This window comes from Colletes gigas, unplaced genomic scaffold, assembly GCF_013123115.1.
Source record: "Colletes gigas isolate AHSC1104 unplaced genomic scaffold, ASM1312311v1 Colletes_gigas_Sc00025, whole genome shotgun sequence".
Classification (NCBI taxonomy): Eukaryota; Metazoa; Arthropoda; class Insecta; order Hymenoptera; family Colletidae; genus Colletes; species Colletes gigas.
In genome coordinates this window covers 1,278,227-1,294,838 of record NW_025106654.1, presented here as the reverse complement: position 1 = coordinate 1,294,838, position 16,612 = coordinate 1,278,227, and the positions used below count along the sequence as shown (strand labels likewise).

The 16,612-nt window shown below is 42.1% G+C and overlaps 2 protein-coding genes across 3 annotated transcripts; one reads left to right on the top strand and one right to left on the bottom strand.

Moving 5' to 3' along the window:
• Positions 1-269: 269 nt before the first annotated feature.
• Positions 270-16,058, top strand: LOC122401503 (chromatin assembly factor 1 subunit A-like). Its single transcript, XM_043403677.1, has 10 exons — positions 270-427; positions 521-612; positions 765-2,050; positions 2,139-2,311; positions 2,391-2,800; positions 2,871-3,037; positions 13,229-13,377; positions 13,459-13,510; positions 13,570-13,708; positions 13,893-16,058. The coding sequence occupies exons 2-10, from the start codon at positions 531-533 to the stop codon at positions 14,900-14,902; spliced, it is 3,468 nt and encodes a 1,155-aa protein (XP_043259612.1). The 5' UTR covers positions 270-427; positions 521-530; the 3' UTR covers positions 14,903-16,058.
• LOC122401514 (zinc finger protein GLI2-like) lies at positions 3,240-12,347 on the bottom strand. Of its 2 annotated transcripts, none has more exons than XM_043403698.1 (5): positions 12,135-12,347; positions 5,114-5,375; positions 4,352-4,579; positions 3,964-4,106; positions 3,240-3,782 (listed from the first exon to the last, which is right to left on the bottom strand). In XM_043403698.1, exons 2-5 carry the CDS (start codon positions 5,373-5,375, stop codon positions 3,483-3,485), a joined length of 933 nt encoding a protein of 310 aa, XP_043259633.1. In that variant the 5' UTR covers positions 12,135-12,347; the 3' UTR covers positions 3,240-3,482. The 2 variants fall into 2 exon arrangements, with proteins under 2 accessions (XP_043259633.1, XP_043259631.1); XM_043403696.1 differs by lacking the exon at positions 12,135-12,347 and adding an exon at positions 6,626-7,730.
• Positions 16,059-16,612: the final 554 nt, after the last annotated feature.

The window sequence follows — 16,612 nt, the reverse complement described above, 5'->3', positions numbered from 1 at the left end:
TTTGAAATGTACCGATTTTAACCAATCGTCGAGTGATCGTATTGATGGTTGCAAATATTCATTCGTGCAAACGAACCTAGTAAAATAGACGTTCATGGAAAGATGCAGCATGCTTAATTGTTACCCCTTCCACTGTCTATTTTCCCGCGGATTTCGTTACGATTGTGACCCGGCAGTAATGTTTTTTTGGTATATTCTTTCTGCGAAAATAGCCTGTTGAATTGTAAAATATTCGTATCTGTACATAATAGTTTAATTTTTTAATTTGTATAGAGTAAATTTATAATCAACCTTAATTTGTATGTTATTCGCGTTTATCCAATAAATTATTACCTAGGTTATAATAATGTGCCATTGACAGATTCACCTTTAGTTTTGTCAATCGTAATAATGCTTTAAGATACGGTACACATTCGAAAGTATTTAGGTAAGATAAACAGAAAACGCATTTCATAGCTTTTTTATTATATTATTTGGACAATGTGGTTGAGACTCATCTTAATTTTTTATCATTTAAAAGGACATATGAGATGAAAATGATGGACATTAATGAACAAGATGATTGTATTATAGAAGCAGTTACTCCTGCCAAAAAGAAGAAGATGAAACAAGGTATGTACATGTTTCTAACATTTATGATAAATTGTCTGTGTAATTGTCATTGAAAAAGAATTATATACGAGATCAATTTTTTGTATTTTAGTTTAAACATCTATAATTCTTGTATCATTTGATTTATCTTTGTTTAATTTTGTCTGTTTCAGCACAATTACCGTTTCATACGCAAAGTCCAATACAGTTACAGAATAGTTCGCAAAGTAAGAAGAGAAAATTAACATCACCATCTGTAATTAATAGAAGCTCAAAAGCAGTGAAAATTTCGAATAGGAAATCGAGTAAAGATATTGCAGATAATAAATTAAATGACGATGCCAAGAGTAAAGCAAAAGAAAGCAGCAAAGACATGGAGATAATAAAAGATATTGAATCTGAAAATGTGAAAGAAAATACAACATCAAATGAAGTGGAAGGTAAGAACAAGATAAGAAGATCTTTGACAGGACAAAAAAAGTTGGACTTAAAGGATAAAGTAAAGTTGAGTCCTTTAACGAAATTCCTTAAAAAGACTGATAAAAATGAGGAGAGTTTGGAAAGCGCTTGCCAGAATTTAATACAGGATAAGAAAGATGAACAGATTATTACGACTCCCAAAGGAAAACCTGTAAAAAAAGGGACTTTGCTTAACAGTAATTCTTCGAGTCACCATTCCGACACTGATATTACAATTCTGTCTTCGAACGATGAAGACATGGAAGAACAGACAAAGTCAAAGGGAAATATAGAAAAGAGTACAAAAACCGATAAACCAATAATTCTCAAGTCTCTGAAACTCGAATTGATGAAACTTCCCTTGAATTGCTGTTCTAATTCTGATATTGTTATACCTTCGAATAATAAAGACAAAAAAGAGCATGCAAAGTCGAACGAAAATATCGAAGTAAGTACAAGAATCGATAGTCGAGAAACACGTAAACTTGAAAGGTTAGAGTCTTCGGACGATGAAGACAAAGAAAAACAAACAACGTCGAAGGAGACTATAGAAAAAAGTACAAAAACTGGTAATCCGAAAATTCTTAAAGCTCTCAAACTTGAATTAGTGAAATCCCCTTCTCTGAGTCGCCATTCTAACTCTGATATTGCTATGTCTTCGGACAATGAAGACGGTAAAGAACGAACAACGTCGATCGAAAATATCGAAAAGAGTCCGAAAACTGATAGTCCAGCAACGCTCAAACTTAAAATGGCGAACCGCTCTTCACTGAGTTGCAACTCTGACTCTGATATTGTTACCATGTCTTCGGACTGTGAGAATAAAGAGAAACAAACAAAGTCTAATGAAAGTATGGAGGGAAGTATAGAGATTAGTAGTCCAAGTGCTCTTAAAACTCCCAAAAATGATAAGCCGAAGCAGTCGAAAATATCGCCGAAACAACGAGAAAAGAAATTGCTAAGCGCTAAGAAAAAAGAGGAAAGAGAACGACTGAAGATGGTAGATTGCATTGATAATACGCGTATTTTATTTCGATTTCTTTCATTTTTCTACGAGTGAATAACGAATTTTTTTGTTTCACCGCCAGGAGAAGGAAAAGAGATTGGAAGAGGAACGACAAAATCGTCTGAGAGAAAAGGAAGAGAAACGTAGGGAGAAGGAGGAGAAACGTAAGGAGAAAGAAGAGAAGGAAAAAGCGGAGAAAGAGCAAAAACTGATGGAAAAGAAAATTAAAGACCAGAAGAAACAAATGGAAATGGAGTACGAATATAGCGATCTACGCGACTTCCGTAAAACTTTTTACCCGTCGATTTCTGTGATAACATGAATTCGTTTACAGACAGAAGCAGAAGGAGAAGCAAGCGAAGGACGAGGAGCGCAAGAAAAGGGAGGAGGAGAAGAGGAAGAAGGAAGAAGAGAAATTGGAAGCCGAGCGTAGGAAACAAAAAGCAGCCTCGAATTTCACCAGTTTCTTCGTCGCTAAGAAGCAAGAAAAGTCCGTAGAAGAGGAAACTACCACGGAAGCAAAATATTTCATGCCCTTCGAAGTCAAAGCGGACATGAAATTGGCTCCGATTTGTAGAAGAGCCTTGAACGAACAAGAGAAATCGTCCCTGGATGAGAAACACGATAAAGGGGACGCGGGAAAGTCGGACTTGTATATCAGCGAGATCAAAAGTAAAAAGCTCGTGCCGCGCAAGTCAACGAAAACATGGCCGTTCGAAGCGAAGGACGACGTGGTTATATTAGGTAATTATCATAGTTTCCTTTACAAAATATCGAATCCAAATGCAGTATCGTAATTAAATCTTGTCTATAGACGAAGAAACCGACGGAATCTCGAACATCGTGAAGCAGAGCATCGACATTGAGAAGCAGCGGACCAAATTACTCCAGTTCTCCGAAAACCGACGTCCGCCATATCGGGGCACGTGGAGAAAGCAGAGCCGCAGCATCAATCCTCGGAAACCATTTTCAAAGGATACGGTGAGTCTTGAAAAATGTGATTCTTAGCATGTGAATACGAATATGAAAGTTCAGTGGAATATGCTTAGCGTGAAGTAGTATCGCAAATGGTATATTTATTGTGTAAGTCAAAAACAGAGCGCATAGGTGTCATCGTTATAGAATAATCAATGAAGAAGACGAGGCATTTTCAACAATATTTATTATCATTTCTTAAGGCTGTATTTGGTCCAATGGACCGTCTTAAAGATGGACAACGATAGTCCGACGTAATCTCTTTTATCAACTTCGCGCAACGATTGTTCGTTCGCGGCGGTATAAAATCGGTCGTTGAAAGAATGTTTTCCGTCCTCGTTGGAAGTTCTCCGTTTTAAGTACATCGTGGAAACCACAGAGAAAATTCTTTCAACGTCTCCTCCTCGATCGATGGCGTCTTGGCGAGTTAGCTTCGTCCGCGGACGATCGACTAAGTCTCCGTCGGCAGAATGTTCATCTTCCCGCCGCGTAACCCTCTGCCGCCGTGGAACAACGGGTAAGCGTTCTTTCTGTGCACCTTTCGATGCTTGGCCAGGTGATCGCTGCGCGCGAATCGTTTCGAGCACATTTCGCATGGATACGGTTTTACCCCCGAATGGGAACGCCTGTGCCTCGCCAGCTCGTCCGATCGGCTGAAACGCCATCCGCATCCGGACCACGTGCAGGCGAACGGCTTCTCACCCGTGTGTCGACGCAGATGAGCCTTCAAGTGGGACGCCTTCGCGTAGACCTGGACAGATCGAAAGGGGGATAAAATCTCCAGAGACTCGAGCTGACCTTTCAGCTGGCTGGGAACAATTTGGTCAAAAAACGAAACCGATATCTTCGACTCGATAACGTGAACCGTAATTGCGATTCCTCGTAATCGGTTCGCCAATTCTACGCAGCGCGAGCTCAGATTTGAAACGTACCTTCACGCAGCCCTGATAAGTACAAGGAAAACATCGGTCCTCCGCCGCGTTCGCCAAACTGCGATTAGTGTAATCGTGGGTTGCCAGTGCCGCGGTAGCTGCTGATGAGATGTGATTCTCCTCTAGTCGATTGTTGTTGTAGTCTGCGATTGACAGAAGTAGTTAGTTTCAAGCGGATCTCTCTCGAGGGATCGCTGATATAATTAATTCGCGATACTGGCCCAATTGTGGATAGTGGTAATAGAAAATTGTGAGAAATTTCGGAGCGATTAAAATAGTGACCAACGGGGTAATCGAAGTGGCCTTCCGTCCTGAATCAATGTTTTCGGATGCAGTGATCCTCCTAGTTTTAGTCTGAATAGATAATCCCGCAGTGCTCGAAACTTACCTATTCCGTTCGTTTCCAAAGTATCCTCGAGTGCTCTCAAATCGATCCCCAGCACCCATAATGGTTCCTCGTGTTGAAACGTTTGTTGAGGGCTCGGCAGGGGCAAGTGTAGAAAACCCTCGCAACCAGCGGTGCACAGGGGTGTCCTCTCCGGGAGCCCAGAGTTCCAACTTTTATCTAGGCACCATTCCAATTCCGAGTCCAACTCGCTCAGCTCGCTCAAACACCCTGCGTGCAACAAATAACATGTTTCAATCTCTAAAATCATCGTTCCTTTATCGAGCAAAAAAGTAGTATCGATAATGGATCAGTAGAATACCCGTTGCTTGGCTCAGACAGGAAGATTAATTTGTAATCAAAGAAATTAAAAAAATAGTTGAGAAACGGTCGTTTGACCAGTGAGGGGTGAATGCTGCCACGGTGGTCACCGGTGACCGACACTTTAAAATCACATCGTATGGCAAAAAGTCGTACAAAATTGGGGGGGGGGAAATATTTCGAAGATTAATTTGCAATTAAAGAAATTTAAGAAATAGTTGAGAAACGGTCGTTTGACCAGTGAAGGGTGAATGTTGCCACGGTGGTCACCGATGACCGACACTTTAAACTCACATCGTATGGCAAAAAGTCGTACAAAATTGGGGGGAAACGTTTCGAAGATTAATTTGCAATAAAATAAATTTGTAAAAAAGTTGAGAATCATGGTTTAAGAACCACTTGTTTGGTTACGTTATCGAATATTAAAAAATTATGATGGTGTACCTGAGGACGTGGAGGTGTTGTTGGACCACTCGTTCCAGGGTGTCTTGGGGCAAGTCAGGTCAGTGTAACACTCGATGGGGTTGACGTTGATCGCGTGGTCGTCGATGGTCTCTGAGTCGTCGACGCGCGGCGTCGTTCTGCAGGGCGACGCCTCGAAGTCGCTGTGTAAGGCGGTGGCGATCGGGTTCGGGGAGAATAATTGACTCTCGACGCTCGCGTCCGTGGTCAGGCCCAGCGCGGAGAACAACAGTTCGTCCGTCATCTGCGACGATAAATGAACAGAAAAAAAAAGAAAGAAAGATTGAAAATTGACCAAGGAACGAAAAAAGAAGAAAAAAAAAAACGTTCGAACGACGAAGTGACGCACAAGACTGTTTATTGTTGCGAGAGCTCCGCGTTGCTTGTCTTGGATTAATCGCACGGTTGCCCGGTGATACCAACAATAAGTCATGCAACGCGAACGTTCTATATCTGTCGATTAAAATTGAATTCTATTTTCAGTTATCGGCGCCGAAAGGCAGAGGGAAACGCGTACAAGGCGATTCTAATAACCGGGCTTGGGCTACAGGATAGAGCAAAAATCATAGACGAACATTTTTTATTGTGCAACGACCTCTCGCTATTTGCGTTCGACGGTATCGCCAAGGTTGGATTAAAAACAGCGTATCTAACTTGAGTACCCAACGTGTACTCTGGTTTAGAATTCTCCTTTTGGCCGGAACCATGATAAATTCTCAGATCGTCGAATGGCGTTATAAACTCGTGTCGACAGTGATATTAAAATGAGTTACATATTGGTATCATTGCATCGATCGCTAACAAATAATATTTACGAATCTTCCAACCGTAAGCACGGGGTTTGAAACACGTGAAATCGACGGTTTCCGTAAATCCAGTGTTAACTGGACAATAACTCGCATTTATGAATCAGGCCCAGAGTACAATCGTGATTGTCACCTAACGTACACGTTTACGGTTCTGGCGTAAAGTTAGAGCGAAAGGAAGACGTTCAATAACTCCTTGTTTTTCTTGATGGGAGATTAACAGGTCAATCTTGTGTCAATTTCTTGAGCAATCTTGTATGAATTATTGAAAGAAAATGATATTTTCTTTGATATCTAAACGAGTAGTCGAACTATTTTTAAATGAACGATTTCCTTACAAACGATTAAGCTCGAATTTCAATCCGCTGGAATTGTCATTATTTAAATATTCAAACTTTCGTTCGTTATTGGGGAAAGAGATTTGCCTTGACGTTTCGTTAGCGACGTAGCTTCATCAGAGTCGGATGGAACACTGATAACCGTGTATCAGTCGCGAAATGTCGCTGTCCAGATACTATTGGACGCAACTTCCACCCGGAAGCCTCGAAACTTATTAATGGTTATTGGTAGAAACGATTTTTAGCAGGTTTCGCGTTAAATAAAATGTACATTGTTAGGTACCACAAGAATATTGTGTCAACGAACTTGAATTTTTCTGTATATTTAAGGAAACTTCTTTTTTACTCACGTCAAACATCGCAGCTTCGTCTATCATGTCGATTCGGAACTTGTGATCGATTCTTCCAAAAAAATCAGCAACGCTATTCGATTACTTCGTCTGCTCGTTCCAGTTAATTTCTCACATGTAGTTCACCATCAATCACTGTCTCGATTTCCTTTGCGCATTATCACTTCCGATTGCCACTGTTACAAGGCTCTCGACGTTACTATTAAATAAATCGCAAATCGCTTCTGTTTGTTCTCGATCGACCCTGCTCTTGAAATATTAAGTCTTTTATTTCTCTTTTACCAAAATCAGTCGTTCAATAACCGACGATAATCGCTCTCTTTTATTTTCACGATATCTCTATCGTTACGTGGAATGAAAATAATCCTCCCACGATTGCACCTCTATCTTAATATCGTCTACTCAGATCCAGAATCTCTTTACACTGTGGCTGGATAATCTGTGAACTATCAGGAAGCCACAGTTCGTTCTCGTTTCAAAAACTGACTATCGCTTTGCACAGAATACTATTGCAACGATGATCCCAGTCAGACGTCTTCCTTCTCTCAGCAAGAACTGAGGAAAACCGTGGCTTTTGGTACACCAAAGAGCTGCAACGATTCTATATACACTCTTGGATCTCTAATATCCAAATTCTTGACGATTATTCAATCATTGCCCGACTTTTCTATACGGATAAACAATGATCTGTTAGAGTAATCTTAACGCTGATTGAGTGGTCATCCAAGCAGCAATTCCAGCTGAACACCGAGGATCGCTCGACGAGGAGGGCCCGCCAATTCCCTGTGAAAAGTCTTCCCAGATCCAGCAAGTACACTTCCATTCAATTTCCCTTTGCTCTATAACCTCATTCCCTGACGGTGGTCACACTAGCCCAAAGTTTCCTAAGAGCAATAATGGCGATCACAAATACGGATACGGATGGACAGTGTCCACTGGACGATGGCCTATCGTCAGCTTCTAATTTCTACCACCGTTCGATTCACTTTTACTCTGTGAACGGTGATCAGACCCCGTTAAAATATCGTTTCGATCGTGAAGGGGATCCTCGAGTCTCGTTGCGCGGTTTGCACCCTCTTGGACCGGTAGTTTCGCGGCCGAGTGACGCGTGTGGACTGCGTCCGTCGTTCCAGAAGACGCGAACGAGACGTGTGACAGGGCACGCGGTTCGAGAGATAATCGGAGGCTGTGCCACCCGGCGCCGTCACGGTGCTTCTCCCCAGGGATCGGAGCCAGGCTGATCCCAGAACACCGTCAGACGCGCCAGCGAATCGGCTTCCTGGCTAATTGGTCGGTTAAACTCGCTTATTTACGATACCACCTACCCTACCGATAATCGGCCGCCACTCTCGCGAGATTTCTGCGAGACAGACCCGCGGGAGAGTTCGCCATTGCTCGAGGACGAACGATCCCCGTCGACGACCCGGCGTGGACCGCACGTGGCCTCCTCTCGGTGCTTTATCGACGTCGATTCGCCTCTTTTTTTTTTATCCGCCGATTCACCGCGAGCTTTGCAAGAAATTCGCGCACCATCGCCCTCCTCCCCCCTCCCACGAAACGTCTGCGCTATTTTCTTCCGTTTTTTGCTCGCGACGAGACGCCATCGACGACGTCCGCGTTTGGGCGACCCTCTTAACAACAGAGCAACGCTTTATCAGCTTAGATCTAAAAATTTTGTTATATAATGTTTCAATCGTTTCACTAGCTTCACCCATTTTGTATATACTAGTTAAATTGTAGTAAACCCATAAATCTCAATCTGTTAAACAGATTCGAGTGAAAGAACGTAGAAGAGTAGGTGGAATCGAACGTTAAAACGGAGTAATTGTTTGAAACGCGAAAGGCGATCCTGAAAAGTATATTTCCGATGAAATGTATCAATGGGAGCGTCTATATAATGCAATGGCTTTGACCTAGAGCGACAAGAAGAACGCAGAGGCGATAAAGCGTTCGAAGTCGGTGGTACTCGGCATCTGAATCGCTTGTAATACGTTCATCCGTGTCGAGGGAGGCTGACCTTAGATACAATTGTATATGTTTTGCGTTCGATTCAAGAGTCAAGAGCACGCTGTATACGAGAAGCGCAGCGCAACGTCCTGACCTTTCATTCTGAATGCTTAATCTCTTTGGTCATTGAGCCACGCTTATTTGTGCACGTTGGCGACAAAGCAGTCATCTGACGGATCGGCGTCGAGGAGGGTGCTTTCGATCTTTGCGGAAAAAGGAGGGAGGGTTTAATTGTTATCGTACGATGTCTCCGATTTTCATACGCGAGTTTGTAACAACCGATTGGGAACGTTAGGTCGCAGATATTTAATTGTAGGAAAATACCAATCGCCCGAAACCCTCGATAGCCTTATATTTGCTCTCTTTTGCTTTTATTAATCGAGGACTCTGCGAATTTTTTTGCGCGAGAAGTATCAGCAGGAGCAATTCGAGCTTTTAACGCGAGATAGTGGAGCACATTTACTACATTTTGACGTTTTTTAATATCGAAAATACGAACACAGTCCGTTTATATAAAATTAATCTTCCTATATATTGTTATAGTACACGATATTGTGTAACCAATCGTCCCGATTGCTCGACTTCCAGATAATTTGATTTTGTATCCCAAGTACAGAACGCGTCAATACTTTTTTGCGTTTATATTACGCGAATTCGATCATCCAACGAAACAATAATTGTATACTACGATATACAATACTTCCAATCATGTGGGAATTGAATACACCGATCTGTGTCGATGAATTGGAGTATTGAAACGTACATTTGGCGGAAAATTAATGTTTCATATTAGCGGTAATATCGAATTACAAGATTTCCCGATGTCGACCTACATAGAATAATAATTGGCAGTGCGTATCAGGTATGTAAATATGAAACCGGAATTTTTGTACGGAAGCAATACATTTTTCCCATGGTTTTCAAATGTATGGAGACGGCTTCTCGCGTCACGTTCAATTGATTCGCGAGTTGTTGTTGCGTTTGAGCATCATCCTGATCCAACAATGATTGCAACTCGCTGTCTTCAAACTTTTTCGGTAGTCTTCCATGTTCTTCGTTTCTCGCGTAAAAATCGCCACATTTGAATGTTTTAAACCACGCAAAGTACTGTGATTTGCCAAGAGGATGCTCACCGTAAGCTTCGACAAGCATTCGATGCGATTCTGCAGCGGTTTTCTTCAAATGATAACAGAAAATCAATGCTGCCCGCAAATCGTAGTTTCCAGACACAAAATTCGACATGTTCAACGCTATTAAAAACTATGCCATTGTATGAAACTTGTATTGTTGTGAGTTGCAAATCCTTATCACATGTTAAAACGAAAGAATGGTATCAATGAAACGGTCTGAAGGTAACAACATTAACAGCTAGCGCCAATGGTGAAATTCCGGTTTCATATTTACAGACCTGGTGTATTATTTTTGACGAACGTGATTCACTAACATTTATAATTTGTCGCAAACAGGAAAATATTACGGTTTCGTGTCTCTTACGAGGAAATGAAAGGCAATACGATACTGTACGAGTTCTCGGTAGTTTTCAAAAGGGAAAATACTTGTACCATGAAACACAAAAGTTTTAATAAGATCGGTTTAATTGACGATTAAATCTTTCGTCTAAAATTCGGTTGACTTCGCTGGCGACGATTAGCCATTATCTACACCCCCAGAGAGACCTATTAATCGCTCTCGATTGCGTTATTTCGCGCCGATCGCGACGGGAAAGCCGATACTTGTATCGATTTCTTGGATGCAGAGATATCCGAAATTAGTATTACGAATAATCGTACGGAGACGGCGCCAGCGTATTCGTTCGATATTTTAATACGAGAATTCCACGGAAGACGTTGCTAAAAACCTGGTGTAACCGTCGAAGAAAATAACAGGGACTAACACAAGTTACGCGATCGATTAAATAAATCGTAATATCGTTTTCGTTGCTCGATTCGTCCACGTCCATCGGTAGAATGATTAAATTTAATAATTCATACGTCGTATCGTAAGGGTTAAACGAATTAATAAGCTCGGACGATGGTGGCAAAGCCGTGTACGAGCAATATAATCCGTTAGAGGGTCGAATATTCGGAAATAAATCAATTCCTGACTGCGGGGATTTTAATCTCCGGTGTGCACGACGAGGAGCACCGACCATAATCTTAATGGGGCATAAAACAGCCATTACAGATGGCCCGGCGGGTGACAACACGCTGTAAATAATGTACGTCACTTCGCCAGGCACCGATTTAACGTCACGCATCGCGTTATACTGATAACTGCATTTCCATTGGCCCCGGTGCATCTTGCCAGACGTCGCAACACTTTTCCACGCGGCGTTGAAATCGCTAGATCGACTCCCATCCGTCCCGTGATTAATGTGAAATTCACTTTTCTACCAACGGTGGTCTGGGTTCTCTCCGATAACTGGCCCGTTACTTGCTCTCGATTTCACTTTATTCTCATTTTTTCCGAGTAATGTCGCTTAAACTTAGATAATAAACACCAATATTCGCTTAGAAATATTATATAGTTTAACCTCTTCACGCCCTTGGCCACATATGTGGACGTTTAGTTTTTCTTTTTTTTATAATTCTAGTTGCCGTCAATAATAAATAGACCCAAAATTGTCTCTGAAGAGGTTAATGGAGTAGTCCTATTTTGTACTATTCCCAATATCATTGAAACTATTCGAAAATTTATCGACGCTAGATTTATGAACATCGATTGTACGTACATATTTGTTATTTATATTTATATTTGAAACTTGATTTATTAAGAGAGACAGTCGGTTTTCTCTAATATATCAAGTAGAAGAATCGATTACATAGTCGAGGGGCTGAGGCTCACAGGAGTACCAATTTTTTATTCGTTAGTAACAATCGTGCTTCGTGATATTTCTAAAATAACGACAGAGTTTACTTTATCTATACTTGGATAATTCTTCAAAATTGAGTCGACAGTGGTACTTGCGCTTCCCGCGATTGTTGCGATCGTACGAACCGAACAAAAAATTTCAGACTTCTGTTGTTCACGAAGATATCGGAACGTAGAGTGTCTGTCGAGTGGGAGTGCGTCTGTTCCGAGTTTTTTGACAGCGCGGTACCGAGTGATCTCGTGGAAGCTCGAAGAAGCGTAGCGCAGAGGTAGCCGGACATCATTTTTCGAGATAAGTTTTATCGCCGCTTAAAGTACGCTCGAGGGTGTCGGCGCGATCGTAGAAACAGAATCGGAAAGAGCCCGCCGGACAAAAAATTAATTAAGTGTTCTGTCAACGCCACTACGGACGATTCCGTGACGCGAAATTAGTAATTAAACCAGATTAGACTCTCGAAGACCATCCTACACGATTGAATTCTGTTTTTTAATATTGTGGTCATCGAAAAGAAACCACAAAGATTAACATGATCCTTTGGTCGCAGGTTTATTTTCTTCCACGTAGATTCCACAATTTATAACATATTTTTACAATGTTAGTTTTGATGATGGAGTAAAAAATGTCGCCTACCTCTTCGTTGCTGCCAAAAGCTGCTCAACTGGTATCCGGTTTCCTTTTCTCCGGGGCGTCCGGTTTTCCGCGTTCACGGCTCGAACGACGTCGTGGCGCACCGATCATTCGCGGTACCGCGTTCCTCTCCTCGATAATAAATTAATGTCCCGGGAGCGTCTTGTAATTGATGCCCGCGCGGGGATGAAATCGACGTTGATTTATCGAACAAAGAATCGCTCCTCCGCGCGCCACAAAAGAGAAAACCCCGACGATTTATCGACTTTTCAAACCGCGACTGCGAAAGGGACGATGCTCGCTCGGTTCTCCGTCGGCGAAAAATCGATCTACCGATGTATCATGGCTGGGAAAATCGTCGCCCCTCGATCCCGGGGCGTTCGTCGACTTACGTAGAATTTAAATAGATCAGTAAAAATTAGCTACGAATATAAGCTACCAAGTTGCGTTTAACGACACGACGAATCGATCTCGACGATCTGTGTTAGTCCATCTTCCTTTTGGACCGTCCTACGGATCTCTCGTTCCTCCGATCGGGACCAAGAACGCGAATCGAGCCGGGTCTCTGGTAAATAGAAAATTGCTTCCACGTTGTAGATTGACTCGATTACCCTCGTCTCGACGTACGCACTCACCGTCTCGAGCGTTTAAAGCGTTCGGGATTTGTCGCGCATTTCACTGTCTGACCGAAGTTTTCGCGACTTGGATCGATCTCACGCGAAGCGAAATCTACATTTTGAGAGAAAACGGAAACGGAACCGCCGCGTATACCCGGCCGAATCGCGTGACTAAGAGGATGGAATCGGTGAAAAGAACGCTCGGGGACCAGCGGCACGCGCACTCGCGCTGGACGCTCGTCGAAGCCGCGATTATCGCTCGTCAAGGAAGTCGCATTGATACCGACGTCCTGCTTAATCATAGCAGACTCCAGTGAAATCCAGTGGCCGTGATCGTAACTAAAATAAACGGCACGAAAAACGGACGATAACGCGACCAGCGTCGCTTTTGGGGACTTCCAACAAAATATAGAAATTCTAACGAAAGAAAACTAACGTAACAGGGTTTCGTTAATTGGAAAATCCATATTCTGTTTTCAGAAATGGTTCAATTACGATGTGGACTCGGACGAGGAATGGGATGAGGAGGAGCCTGGCGAATCTCTGCACGGATCCGACGACGAAAGGAACGAAGAGAACCCGGACGACAACGAGTACGACGTGGACAACGAATTCATGGTGCCTCATGGGTCGGTATCCGTCAGAATTCCCATCGAGTCTCAATGTTTTCACCAGCATTTGCCTCTAATCGATCATCTTTTGCGTTTCAGGTACCTGTCCGACGAAGAACTTCGGGCCGACGACGAGGAGAAGATAGACATGGTAAATATTTTCTATCAGAGACAGTCTATACCATTATTAAATTCTTCTTTCCTTCGTAGTCTCCCGAAACGCAGAAGTTCAAACTGAAAGCTCTGGGGGAGCAATTTGAGACGGAGAGGAAGACGCAGACGTCCAGGTTGGAGCCAAAAATTATTGGCTGCGTCTGGCGGGGGCCTGAGAACACCTTCCTAGGAAACAGTGAGTATCCGACTCTCAGAAATGCAACCTACAAGCAACATCTTTGCGTAAAGTTAAATATCAAAGTTTATAAAAACATGTAACCAGTCTGTATACATTAACCAAGCCTATGTTTCAATTGTACAAATATCAAAAGTGATGTCAGAAGCAGCTTCAAGCGTTGCAAATGTATTCCTGGTTTCAGTACCTCAAAGAACGATGGACTTCCTGTCGGCCCACGAGGTCTGGGTACGTCAGGTGCCCGTGACGCTACAAACGTCCAACGAGAACGAGGCTGCGAACGAGTGCGGCGCGTTCACGTCATCGGCGTCAGCCTCGAAGAGAAAAGTGCCGGACAAGGCGCTGCCGCAGTTGATTCGACTGACGCACGGCAACACGTACAGCACGAAGTTCCTCGTGAGGGAATTCATGTCCTATTGGAGCAAGGAGAACAACAAAAATCAGATATCAAAGTCCAATCTGTTCCGTAAGATTCGCGAGATCGGCAAGTGGATGGCCTGCCCGGAAGAGGGTCCGATGTACCAGAAGAGCTGTTGGTACGTGCCCGAAAACATACGGAAAAAGTACCTTAGCGAGGATCTGCCATTACCGAATCGCTGGTCGTACAATCTGGTGCCGCCGAGGAAGAGCGACGTCGCGGAAGCCGCGGATAAATTGGAGAAGGACGAGAAGAAGAACTCGCCCCTCATCACCCAGTTCACGAAGAGGATCACCCAAGAGGAGATGAAGAAACAGCTGACCTTTAAGTCCGCTGGAACTAGTTCGCAGAGTAAGTTGTCTCAAACTAAGACCCCGAAGAGAGCGACTCTGATCTCCGTCGGTAGAGGGGAGCAGTTCTCCAAAAGGTCGAAGAAAAGTTTGTTCGCCAAGACCCTTAGCGACGCTAACACGGCGAGCAAAAACGAGGACGACGACGAGGTCGTCATCATTGAAGAGTGTTCCGCGAACGAGCGGCCTGAGAATCAAAGTGCATCCGAGAGAGTCGAGTCTGGTAAGAAAGAAAGCGAGGATACGATAGGTACGGTGTCCATGGAGTGCGAGAGTGGCGTTAAGAATGAGAATGAGTCGACGTACGGGAGGCAGGGTAAGGGCAACGACGAAACGTTAAAATGCAATACGCATGCCGAGGACGCGAAAGAAGAAACTATAGTAGATAGCATGGATATCGTCGACGATGACCCGGAGCAGAATTAAATTGTATCGTGAGTGGTAAAGTTAGGAGAATAAACAAAAAAAAAGAAGGAAAAGGTTGCATAAAAAAAAAGAAAAAAAATGTAATGTGATAAATAAGTAGTAGTTAGAGACGACGGGGGAGGTACGTTGCATGTGAGCGTAGTAAGGTAATTAACGATTTTTATACATCTATTATAGAAATACATCGGTGAGAATCTGTACAAAGTTCTGAACCATTCTATTTTTATAAAACTCGCCTGCATTCGTTAATCTGCGCATATACGTTACGACTATTATTCTTACGACTACCATAGAAAAGGTGGAAAAGCAGTTACAAGTTTTCTAGCTGGTAGTTCAGGTACGTCTCGGCCTTAATTCCTAACCTTAAAAGTTATTGACACTCAAAATTATACATTAAGTAGTTTTAACCTTATCCACCGTAAAATTCTATTTAAATATCGACGCATCGCTGGAGAAATGTTCCTTGTTAGAAAATTGAGGAGATGGCTTGGCCTGTTTAAAATATATCACTGAACACGTTTACAGGACAATAGATCGAAGTATTTTAAATATTTAATTTAAACTACGCTTCGTACAGTTCGTTGGTTAAAAGTCTGGCTATTTTCAACTGCGACGTGTAGTTTCATTCCATGTGTTTGCGTATTTAATTGTTACTAGAAACGTTGACTCTAGAATTATCTTCGAAATAGCTTTAAATTACGGATCGATATCTATTTAAATTCACGTGGAATTTGCAAATTGAAATCTCGATCTGGTCTGTGCTTTGTATTTTCTTGTTTTTTGACACGTACGAATTTAAGAAGATCGCGACCGTCGTTATTTCGTTGAAGGGCCCAAGATGGCGTGATATTACAAATTATTGAAATGTTAAGCACTTCTACTTGGAAGGTGAGGCAGGTCAAATAAGAATTAATCCGAGGAACGCGTGAAACTATGGAAACGAATTTAATTAAAGTATGTGGAACTATGAATCTTGAGAATGTTTATTGTCGCGAATCACAGTATAATTTATGTGATGTGTGCATTCTTCCTGTTGTTCCATTGACGGTGAATAACTGCGAAGGAAAGCGAGCGTATATAAAACGCGTAGGTCATTATCACATTCTATTAACAATTGTACTTTTATAATAAAAATTGGCGAATAAATCGGAAAATATCTTTGCCGAAAATCCATGTCACGAACATTCTCATTAATGTGTAATATTTAAAAGAAAACATACGTTAATAGAAGATAGACCAAGCTCCCTTCCCTAAACATATTCTTTCAGTATTATCTAGCTTCCGCTTAATTTCCCGTAGTTCGGTTTTTAGCAGTTACGAAATAAAAGATTTTCCTTCAATCTCACTCGAACATACCTGCTCCGTACTTCAATGTTGTATTCGTATATTTATTTTATCATTACTTCTGTCATGTATCTTAATAATATGTTTTTATATTTAATATCAAATTTTTATTAACTCAATAGTTTGTTGTTACAGTTTCTAACATTTTCCCTTGGTCCATCAGGTGTCACTTCCTCTACCTGTATGGGATTCCCCTTCCTATATTCATCATTGGCAAAAGGTAATAATTGTTACTACTGTCTAGTGTATTATAGTTCTTTATATTTCATCACTTTAAGTTGGCTAGTTTCTTCCTTTGTCTGTGAAAGTATTTCTATAAAATTATTATATTTTATTCAAGACTATCTTTCATCGAGGCGTACGAAG

What these genes read in the sequence shown, in the direction of transcription:
- LOC122401503 (XM_043403677.1), top strand. Translation starts at nt 531, where the DNA reads ATGAAAATGATGGACATTAATGAACAAGATGATTGTATTATAGAAGCA. An exon ending in AACCATTTTCAAAGGATACG is followed by an intron (nt 3,038 to 13,228) that starts GTGAGTCTTGAA and finishes TTCTGTTTTCAG; the next exon opens with AAATGGTTCAATTACGATGT. An exon ending in GAATTCATGGTGCCTCATGG is followed by an intron (nt 13,378 to 13,458) that starts GTCGGTATCCGT and finishes TTTGCGTTTCAG; the next exon opens with GTACCTGTCCGACGAAGAAC.
- LOC122401514 (XM_043403696.1), bottom strand. Translation starts at nt 6,652, where the DNA reads ATGATAGACGAAGCTGCGATGTTTGAC. An exon ending in ACGAAGCTGCGATGTTTGAC is followed by an intron (nt 5,376 to 6,625) that starts GTGAGTAAAAAA and finishes TTATCGTCGCAG; the next exon opens with ATGACGGACGAACTGTTGTT. An exon ending in TTTGGAAACGAACGGAATAG is followed by an intron (nt 4,107 to 4,351) that starts GTAAGTTTCGAG and finishes TGTCAATCGCAG; the next exon opens with ACTACAACAACAATCGACTA.